The sequence below is a fragment of the Lottia gigantea genome (genome assembly GCF_000327385.1).
Source record: "Lottia gigantea unplaced genomic scaffold LOTGIsca_72, whole genome shotgun sequence".
In the NCBI taxonomy this organism is placed as follows: domain Eukaryota; kingdom Metazoa; phylum Mollusca; class Gastropoda; family Lottiidae; genus Lottia; species Lottia gigantea.
In genome coordinates, this window is record NW_008710427.1 from 899,273 (window position 1) to 911,075 (window position 11,803).

The 11,803-nt window shown below is 33.2% G+C and overlaps 1 protein-coding gene across 1 annotated transcript; it reads right to left on the reverse strand.

The window, feature by feature from the left end:
- Positions 1–876: 876 nt before the first annotated feature.
- LOTGIDRAFT_235954 (hypothetical protein) lies at positions 877–8,502 on the reverse strand (the record flags this gene model as incomplete). The annotated part of the gene is made up of 4 exons (XM_009065987.1): positions 877–2,136; positions 2,385–3,493; positions 4,471–4,555; positions 5,875–8,502. The coding sequence occupies 4 exons, from the start codon at positions 8,500–8,502 to the stop codon at positions 1,291–1,293; spliced, it is 4,668 nt and encodes a 1,555-aa protein (XP_009064235.1). The 3' UTR covers positions 877–1,290.
- Between the last annotated feature and the right edge of the window lie 3,301 nt (positions 8,503–11,803).

Here is an 11,803-nt window from a genome sequence, read left to right on the forward strand (position 1 = left end):
AGCTACATTCTATAAATAAACTATGATCAGTTCTAGCACCATATGATATATCAAAATATAAACAAAAACATCTTTCAATCCATTGGTATTAAATTTTACATATCTACCTGACTTTCAGGTACAATTGAACAACACTGTATGTGATACATCATCATTAACCAACAGGGTATCACTCACACCAGCCTTCAGTTTCCTGTCAACAGACTTACAGTCATATTCTACACAAATGATGTTGTAGTTTTCTGAACTTGCACTAAAACAGATGAACTCAACTTGTTTATCTTATGCATTGTCACTTTTGTGAGTGAGTTCATCACTATCTGCCATTTCCTGGCCATGAACTCATTTTCATTTACAATGTGAAGCAGTATCTGCATAATTCTGACTTTCTTAAATCATATAATATACACATTATAAAAGTATGATTATGTTCTACATACTATGTTCATATTGTCTATTATATTTTTTTTTTTTGCATATGTGTGACATAACATTGCCATAGTAGATTTTGATGTCTGCAATTACACATATTCTTAATAAATAAACAGAGAAAAACTTGATAAATTATGACTAGAAAGAGGAGGTGTGAAATATAGAGAATAAAAACACGAAGTATACAATATACGATTATCATACAGTTTGTATCCCAATGACAAGGGATGTGTATTATACACAGTGAATTACACCTTTACATAAATACAGCACAGCAATCCAAAAACACTATCTTAAAATAGATATCATCTGGTAAGGATTTTAAATGTTTTATAATTGGCTTGGTCCTTTACAATAGTTAAACATATAATGCCTAATTTGATGTTCATTTCAACGTAAATTATGCTTATTAATGTACCTGACATTATTTATTTAATTAGCTTCTTTTTTTTTTACAATCTTACATCAAGTTGTTATTGACCAAGATTTCACTTGATTTCTGAACTTCAAACTGGTACATCAAGTCAGATTCTAATCAAAGATCACATATTTGCACACAAATAAGTGACTGTCACAGCAGCAAATAAAAACTATGTCTGTATGAATAGTTAAATATGCACCTAATAGTTTCAAATTAACATTGTGTTAAATAAATACAGTTGTTTAGTATGAAATCATTAAAATTATCTAAAGTATAAAAATGAATATCTCATAAATTGAGAAGTATTTTCCATGACAGTCTAAAAGTAATAATAAAAGTTAAAAAGATTTATAAAATAAAATAATGACCGCATAATTCAAATTTCACCTTAGAAATTGACAGATCTAAAACAAAACAAAATAATCAAACAACAGTTATCATGGCAAGCGCCGAGTGCTTTCAGCTAATCCTACAGCGCTTGATTTGAGTAAAAACTTCAATCTGTAATAATCATCTAATGCTATACCATTAGATATACCACAAATATTCTTAGCAAATCTGGCAACACCTACAGCACGTTCTTTCTCCAACCAAATACTTAGTTCTTGTTCTATGCTGTTTTCACTATCTTTATCATCATTGAGTAGATCTGATTTATTGGGTCCCCATAATAAATATTCTACCACTGATCGAACTTGAGCTAAACAATCAACACGTTTAGGTTCTAACATTAACCTCATATTCTCTATTGTTAATAGGGTCTCATTCTCTTCTTCAAACTCCAGATAGTCAGCTGTAACATCTTTAAATAATTTATCAATAAACGTACACATAGCTTCACCTTGATGAGCATCATGAGATCTTTGATGTGGTAAAAATGCTATAATTTTACCACGTAAATCTGCTCTGGTTAATAAAAACACATCACGGAAATCTCGCTCTGTCACTGTATAGCCTTGATCTAAACAATGAGACATAGCACTTAATAACTGAAGAGCTAATGTTAGGATGATATGCATTAATGCATCTAAATTGTGTGATAATGTTTCTCTTAATAGTGCAATATGACTGTCTAAAGTTTCAATTATATCAAAACTTCCAACAGCAATAAAACATTTAGCTAGATTAGTATCATAAATAGAATTCTGAGCAACTTGACTTGTTTTGATAAATTCTTCTGATAAGTTAACAAAAGGAATGGTATCAGCAAATACAGCTACAGGTTTTAATAAACTAGGATGACATGTTGAACTCATTTCTGTAGCTGGTCTTGAATGTAATAGCTGAAATGACAATTGAATAAAGTTATTAATGTATATCCATGGAAATAAACCATTGTAAGAATGAGAATCAATTGTCAGTTACAGATCTCAAGATTTCCAGGAGAAATAATGAGGAAGAGGAAAGACAGTCTCTAAGAGAAAAGCACAGCACGTATTATATACAACCTCATTCTAACTGTAAACATTACTTTATATATGAATCAAACTTATATCTGATTTAAAACAAAAACAATTAATAAATTACTTACCATTAATTGACATGGTGAATTGTTGGCTTTATATTTAGCATTGTACACAATACACCTCTCTGATGAATGTAATGGTTGACCATATACATCAAAATCTACCCATTTTAACATCTGTGGATTTAATAAAGATAATTTTTCTGTAGATAATATAGCTTCAGTTTGAGCATAGATATCTTGTAAAGCTTTCAGATTGATACCAGTTAGTTTACTGTAAACATCACGTAATCTCTCTTCACCTAGAGTAACAGCCACATTAGATCTATTCATAGAAACATACTGATCAGAGCCACCTGTATCTGGACGTTTTGGTCGCCGTCTGGGTATAGGACGTGGTCGTGATAATGTACTACAAGTTGATTGGGTATCTGATTCTGATGATAATGTTTCTTTTGATTGTGATCTAGTTGTATTTTCTGTAACTACTAGTGTATCTGCTTCTGGTACATTAGTTAACTGTGATATTTGTGATACAACAGATTTGGTGTCTTCCTCTTCTAGTTTATAATAGCCATTGATTTCTTCATAGATAGGTTGTGATGCTAATAACAGTCTTCTCTCTTCATCAGCAGTAGTATTACCCGGTTCATTAGACACTGGTTTCTTTTCTTTGACAGGGGGAGGAGGGGGTGGGGGGATATTTATGATACTACCACCAATTGTCTTATTTAATGTATTAGTATTAGGTTTTTTAGTTTTTTTGGAAGCTCTAGGAAGGGTTGAACTAGCACAGAAACTGGTTGACATGCCAGAGTGGTTGAGACTTGGAGGAAATTGATGGTCTACTATCATGCTAGTGGTCATTATATTAGTGGAACTGGTACCAGTTGTTAATGATTCTGTGGATGGTAGACTCACATTCAGGGTACTAACTGAAGTCTTAGATATCATAGGATTTTGGGTAGCCACAGGCTCTAAATAGCCTTCCACTGGAATAGAAGCTGTAGGTTTTTTAATAGTTTTATCTTCTTTAACTGGATCATACCAATGTGGTCTGCCACCAAATTTTGGAAGAATGGATTCATATAGATTTTCCAGTGAACCAAGGGGTGATATAACTGGTAGATCTTCAAAACTATTATCCATATTACAATCAGATTCCAATGTTACAGCTACAAATAGAAAAGATATTGATTAAATTATAAGACATAATTATTGTTTGAAGTTTCATACAATATATGTGTGTTTATAGCAAGGCAGAACATATCATTAATAAACATGATGCTACTTAAAAACTGAAATTGTGACAACCTTCTTCTTTTCCAGTTAATCCACATTCTAAAAGCATTGTGGTGGCATCTTTAATCCATCTGAACATGCTATTTTAATTCTAGTTAGGCTATATTTGTATCTGTCCATCTTGCAGCACACTGAATGTCTAAATGAAATTTTTGTTAAGCTCAACTGAATTTTCCAGACAACTTAATTTTATACTTTGCAACATTTTTTTGACCCACAGGATACTTAGAATAATTCAAAACGTTTCATATTTCTCTGGGCTGGGCTAGTGATATAAGTTAGTAACATCAAACATTATTTCATTTCTAGATGAATGATAAACAAGATTCCTATTTATTCATTTTGAAGTACCGGTAGTTATTGACAACTCTCCAAATTGTTTTGACCTTTATATTTAAATTCAAACTAAAAGTTGCCAGACTAATTTACTATCTACTAACTAGGTCAGATTTAACCTTGCTAAACTATAGAGTGGTGAAAAACTTCATGTTCATAAAATTGTTATCTATATTAATAGCAATATTGACTTTCAATCAATTCTATGATGTTTGACCTCAAGTTTTAAAATCAGTCATTTGTTACAAGAATTTAGGTTAATAGAAAACCTTTTAACTGCCTTGGTGGTCCCTTTGTCAAACAGGGTTTAAAATGGGGTTTGTATTTCTTAGTAATACTGGTACTAAAAGTTATTACACTTTAATTCACTTTAACAGCACAAGTGATTATACCCAGATTGAAACATAATTAAATGTGAAAAATCACAAGGTCTCAGATATATCTTTTCAAGCACAGAATTGGTTTTTAAAGCAAAGTCAAAAATATTGCTTCTGTCAAATCTAGAATACTATACCTGTAGTGAAAGCTGGTTCATCACCTAATGATATTGTATTACGTCTATTTTCTAACACTTTATTATTAACTACATCAGTTACCATCTACAAAATAAATAAGAACAAGAGTTAATTTGAAACAAGTACAAATTTGACCACAATATCATAAGATTGGTTATATAAAATCAATGGATATAAAATATAATGCATTTAACTGTATTGGCAGAAGCACCCTACCCCATTGTATATGTTTAAGACAGATGAAATTAAGTACATGTATAGCAAAAGACTTATCATTCTGCCATTTAATGAACAGTTGCTAATTTGAAAAGTAGTTTTGCACCACCATTCCATTTTCTTAAGTTTAATAGATCCTTTATGCAAATTAAATTTCAGCTCTTAAGTAAGGAGTACCAAACAAAATACTACTGGTACTTTAAAAATAGATCAGCCCCCTTTTTTCAGCAGAACAGCAAGTAGCCAAAGGAAAAACAAAGATAGCTTGCCGGGCAAGGTAGCATACACCCGCTACCAGCTGTCAGAAATGATAACAAAATCTGTAGTGGTTTAATATGTGAAACTAATCATCCGATTGTTACTAATTTCAAGCTTTACTGAGATCTCATACCTAGTTTCATCCAAATTGTTCAAAAAATGTAGTCTCAAACAGGCCTACAAGCCAAATTAGATGCATTGAATGAATTCAAGGGCAATAACTCCAAAACCTTTCACACGATTGTTATCAACTTGACTGAGATCTTGTCCATATGCATACCAAGTTTCATCGAGATCAGATAAAAACTGCACTCTGTATCTTTACTAAATCAATGGAAATAACTCTGAAATCGTTCATCCAATTATTACCTATTTCGTACATGACCGAAATCTCATCAATATATAAATGCATACAAAGTTTCATCCAGATCAGATAAAAACTGTAGCCTTTATCGTGCATACAAGCCAAATTTAACGCGTTTTTACTAAGTCAAGGGCAATAACTCTGAAACTGTTCATCCGATTATTACCAATTTCGAACTTGCCCGAGATCTCATCAATATATACATTTATAAGCTTACCAAGTTTCATCAAGATCAGATAAAAACTGTAGCCTCTATCGTGCATACAACAAATGTGGACTTAATATTATAATAATAGGCCATTAAGATAAAATTCCTGTAGCTTTGGTATTACTGTTCATGTTAAATTTAACCAGTGCTCAATCAACCATTAATTCTAATAGGAGACAGATTTAAACTCGCAAGAATTGGTCATAAAATAATAATAGAATATTTGAACTGAATGGTTCAATGATCAAATCAAATCAATAGTTCATCAATTGTTCACGGTCCCCATCAAGAAATAAATTTCATTTTAGCAATTACAAGCCTACAAACTGAAAAATATTACTGAGAACCTATACTTACCACTGGGCCAGATATATCAGCAACATTAATTTTCTTTCCTTTATTCTTCTTCTCAATTCTCGGTAATGTAGAATCATTAATTGACTTGGCTCTTTTAACTGATGGTGGTTGCGGAGCTCGTTGTTTAGGTTTGGACAGCTTCCCAAGAAAACTTTTCCTACCTTGTCTATCAGCAGTAGGCAACTCAATCTTTTCTACTGGTAGAATATCATCATTTGATTTACTCTCTTCCTGTATCTCAGGAGGAGATGGTGATTCAGACTCTTTTTCTTCTTCAACAGGTGAAGCACAAGTTTTAGGTGGAGGGGAAGGAGGGGGGCCCATTTTTTCAGTGATTGATCTTCTTGCTTCTATAATAGTATTTAAATCAACAGGTCTACTTAATCGTCTCTCTAATTCTTTAGCGAAATCTGGGTTATTAGCATTTGAGGTTTTGTTTGGTATTGATGTTCTTTTAGGAGGAGGTACTGGAGGGGCTGTTCTTTTGGGACTCTTGGCACGTCTTCTAATAACAACATCCTCTCCTGCTTTAGTAGGTTTTGCTGATATTTCTGGTTTAGGTGCTGCAACTGGTTTTGAAGCTTCCGTCTTGGGTTCCTTGGGTTCTTCTAGTTCTTGATTTGCAAATGTTTTATGTTGAGTAGGTGGAGAAAAAGTTACTCGATCTCTTTTCAGTTTGGGACTAGATGTACTATCATTTTTACGAGAAGGTGAAGGACTAGCAGTAGCTGAATCAGATTGGTTATCTTGACTAGAGGAAATAGGTAGTACTCGAAATTTTGGCTGTGGTGAGAATTTAGAGCTTCTTTTCATTGATGGAGATGCTTTACTTTCTTCCTGTACGCTCTCCATTTCAGTAGAGGGTGTAGAATTATCAGATCTAGACTCAGCTTTCATCAAAGTGATATCAGGATTCAGAGGTTCAATTGGTTCTGGTGATTCTTTCCCTCTACGAAACACACTCCTAAAAAATGAAGTGATGCCTCTCTTTGACTTGCCATTCTCTGCTGACTTTGTGTTAGACCGCGACATGTCCCCATTATCATTGAAGAAATGTTCTTCTAGACTGGAGGAGGAGTCATTACGTGATTTAGATACTGGAATAGGTGATTCTGGTGGTGGTGGTGATACTATAGATTTACCAAGAGGTACCATCTTAAATACTGGTTCTACTTCATCTTTATTAGCTAATTTTCTGGTTGGAGAAACTTGTGGTTCGGGAGGTGGTGAACTAGGGGGTCTTGGAGCAGGTCGTTTAGATTTAGTCTTCTGAAGATCAAGAGAAGCAGCAACTGTAGCTAAATTATTTTCAAATGCTGACTTTTTAGCTTTATCTTTCTTGGACATTGATCCACGAAGATCCTCTCCTTCACTGTAACATGCAAGGACATCATTCAACATTTCCACGGCTTCCATACTAGCAGAATCCATTTCTTCATGTTTTGGTGTTTCAGAAACACTCTTTTTAAGGATTTTAGGATTGGGAGCTGGTTTCTTAACTGGTCTATCTTCAGAGAAAGACTTAATCATCACATTAGCTGACTTTTTCGGGGTACAATTTTCTTCACCTGTTCCATACAAACATTCAGTTATGTCATCCATTGTATAGGATTCACTTTTATCCTTGGAGTCCTTTGTTTCTGAAAAGGAATATTTTTTTGTGATAACACTGACTATCTTATATGGTACAGCTATCTCATCTATACCTGGTGTTAGTTTACTGGATGAGTCTGAATTAAATGATTTATCACTGTCAGATGATAAAGATGAGTTAGTGGAAGGTGTTAAGGATTTCACACGATTCACACTACTGGGTAAATGTCGATAGTTTTCAGAACCTGAAGACTCACTATCAGCATTCTCTACAGTATCAGCTATCCTATTGAACTCTATGTCATTAGACATTTTACATTGTGAATTAAAATAGTCATCTAATTTCACTTTGGAATCCACATGTTTCTTTCGAACAGGGAATGTTCCATAATTAACAGAATTCACTGGTATTGCATCACAATCTTTTAAATTACTAAACCTTTTTGGTTCAAAATATGACAGAAGATCTAAATGAACATCTTCAAACTCTCTACACTCTGCCTTATAACGCTTTTTATCACTATTAATTTGTAAATTTGTAACTTCAGCATTCCATATAGTGTTCTCAAGTGCTAACATAGCAAACTTCTTCTCTTCATTGGTGAAGGTAAAATTGGGCTTAGAGTCAGATGTATCATTATCATTATTGTCATTATCATCATAAAGATTATCTAAACCACCATCACATCCGATAACTTTAGCTTTTGATGTATCAAACACAACTTTTCCACTTTTATTCTTACGATTAGAATTAGATAATGCACTTTTTAGTTGTGGTTTATTAGAGGAGTTGTTATCTAAAATGTTTAATCCTTGTTTAGACTTATTGCCATTTACTAGATCAGTCTGTCCATTTTCAACTGAACTGCTAACAGATGACTTCAATATCACAGATGTACGTTTTGTTGGTTTTGGTGATGTTTTGGAAGTACATGCCAAATCAACTGGAGAGGAATGTTCACCTCGTGGTCTTTGACAATTTGCACATAACTCCTTCCTCCAAGCATTCTGGGTAAACTCTGGACAAACTGACATTCCTGCACACTAATTGATGATACTTTAGTCTTCATTGCATTACCTAAAATTAGAAAAGATATAATCTTTTATTAGGGACTCTTCTTTACAAACAATGTCCAATATCTAGGAAATGATGTTGTTATTGTTGCTACTAAAAAAATGCCAATTTACAGAATTCTAATTAGTTCACAGTTTGACCAATTCAAGCTTATTGAGTGAAAGAGATCTTAAATAGAGGTTGCAGGTTTAAGTTGCTACCCTATCCGTATATTGCCATTGGTAGTAATTCTAAGTTACTTTAAAATTTTGGGTATTTTGTTCATGTTAACAAGAAGAGAATGAAATAATTTGTTGTTTTCAATGAGGAATAAATGGTGAGAGACACTTAACAGAATAGTGATAAGTATATAGTGTGATATTGACATTATCAGCATTAGTAATTGATAAATCAATAGTCACTACCAATATACAAATATACCCCTAGCTTACTGACATTCAAAATATACTCTTCAAATTTCTTACAGAAAAAAAAGAGCTATATTCTGCACAAAATCTTATTGAAGGTATTCAGGTGGGGATGATATAAAACTTCCTTTCTCAGGCCTTTCGATGTTCACAGAACTAGAGCTGTGAACTATAAAAGAAATCACATGCAGCTTTTACTCTTTGAATATCCCTTGCTAAATTTCCTTCAGCTCTGTTGATATGAGCACAAAGAATAACCTATAAAGAAGTAGAAGTTTTGATCTGAACAAAGATTTAGAATCTAGTAAGAATGGCTATAGGCCCTATTCTCACATTGAAAGTTTTTGTTATAAATTAAAATCCACTCCGACAAAATTGTATTAGAAGAACTTTTTAGTACGAACAGGATACATACTGTTGACATCATAATCAAAAAACCTCCTGTCGAAAAATAATAGTTCATTCTTGTATTTTACGTTTTTAAAAGGGACTCTTTACTTATAGTAAATCAGTAGTGCGTAAGGACATTTGTATTTGCGCGCATCGATTATTCGGTCAAATTATCGGTCACAGCCAATCAAACCTATCGTATAACATCACGTGATGTACAGAAGCCCTCCCACAATAAATGTAAATAAATATGGCATTCCAGTCGAAAAATGGTCATTTAGATTAGAAAATGTCTTAAGACCACGAGAAACGTATATAGACTAATATTGTCATATTCGTGTAAAATCGCCAAACGGTCTGTGACGTCGTGACCTTATTATGCGCAACCATGACGATGGCCCATTTTCCGACCCCTCTCATTTGTTGAACTAAAAATATCTCTACGACTTTTCCAAGAAAACCTTATCACTACGGGAAAATGGTGGCTATACACTGCAATCAAGGAGTTTGGTACTTTGATGCCGGGAACTATCTAAAGCTATAAAAATTTGTGGGAACCTTTAACTGCGAGTTAACCAAGCATAGTTTTACATTTCTATGTGAAGCACATGTTGCGCAGATTATGTCAGAGCCGAATTGAACTTTACGCGATCAGTGAATGAGTACTACTATTAGTCTTGAATAAAAAACATGGAGAAGATTAATTTTTCAGTCTGAAAAAATAAAGGAAAAACTTTTTATTTCAAAAGAATTCTATCATGTCCTCAAAACCTGACTAATCAGTACACTTAATTTGTTACATATCAACACAGTAAACAACAACACAGTTCCCTAAAACATACTCAAATAACATCAAGATTAAGTTCTCTACTAGTTTCTAGTATACTGAATAGTTAATCTACTATATTCAATCAGAATACAGTCTAGAGTCAAATTTCTACTCAATCCTATTTCTAACAGTTCATTGATTTTAAAGTGACTACTATTTGTATAAAATATAATATTGTAGTTTATAATCTTCCATAGTTTTATTGTAATAATATCACCTCCCTATAGACTTTTCAAATATAATGAAAATATGTCAACATCCTGTATGAGTTAGGACAAAGAAAATAATGTGAGTTTTGTAAAGTGAAATTTAAGATATAGGATATTCATCGTACTGAGTAAGCTTGGAAGCCTTAATACGAAATAAAAAATAATACCCTGATTGAAAAAAAAAAAAAGAACTAGAGCCACTCGTGGCACAGAGTGGGACTTTGCTACTGTGGCAAATTGCAAGAAACTCTGAAAATATGAACCTTTTCGGTTAATTAGGTCACATGCTAGAGCAGTCTAAAGTTACGCCATTTTTCTCTTCAGAAAGTTGTGAAAACGGAAGTAGAAGTCAGAAATGAAAGTATCTGCGAATAGCCCAAGTCAATGACCTTTGACCTTGTAAAGAGGGAGGTCAACAAAGGTCAATGTCAAAAATTGAAATTATGGAAATTCTAAAACCCGTTCCTTTTTTTGAACTATAAAGCTGTAACAACTGACCTTTTACCAAAATCTGGCCAAATGGATGATGTAATTGTGTGCAAAGTCCCTTTTTGAAAAAACGTAAACTATGCGAGTTATGCCCCTACCCCAGATTTAAACGATTTGCAGTTTGACCCGGATGTGCCACGCCCACATCAACTATTTTGTCATATTTCTATTCATATTATAAATGTCTAGTAGTGTTCCAAATTTCTAGATTCTAGATGAAATAGGTCATAAGATATACATAAACTAAGCTCAAAGAGACAAAAATATTGTGATAAACATTCAAATTTTAAAAATATACGAATTTCAATTTGCTTTAAAAATAGGATTGTTATACATCGCTGGAAAGAGCATGAGATGCACTTTAAGAATCTGAAAAAATTAACACTCTAGGTTACCAGTTTTTAAGATTTGATGTAGCTGTCACAGTTGAAGCTGTGTGCTCTTTGTAAAATAGACCAAAATTCAGACAGGGAAAATGTCAGAAACAAAGAAATACTAGAACCACACGTGGCACAGAGTGGGACTTTGCAAATGTAGCAAAATGCAAAAGACCCTGAAAAAATCAACCTTCCACGATAATTAGATCAAGCGCAAGAACAGTCTAAAGTTGAGAAATTTTCATTTTTTAGAAGATTTTAATACCGGAAGTGGACGTCAGACCTCACAAATGAAAGTATCAGCAGATAGCCAAGGTCAATGACCTTTGATCTTGTAAAGGGGAAGGCCTAAAAAGGTCAAGATCAAGAGATATACGCCATTAAAATTTCAAAACGACTATAAAACCAGAAGTTGACTTGACAGCAAATATAAAAGTATAAATAGATAGCCAATGCCAATGACGTTTGATCCTACAATGGTCAAGGTCAACAAAGGTCAAGGTCAAAAATTGACAATTTTGAATTTCCAAAACCTGTTCCTTTTTTTGAACTATGAAGCG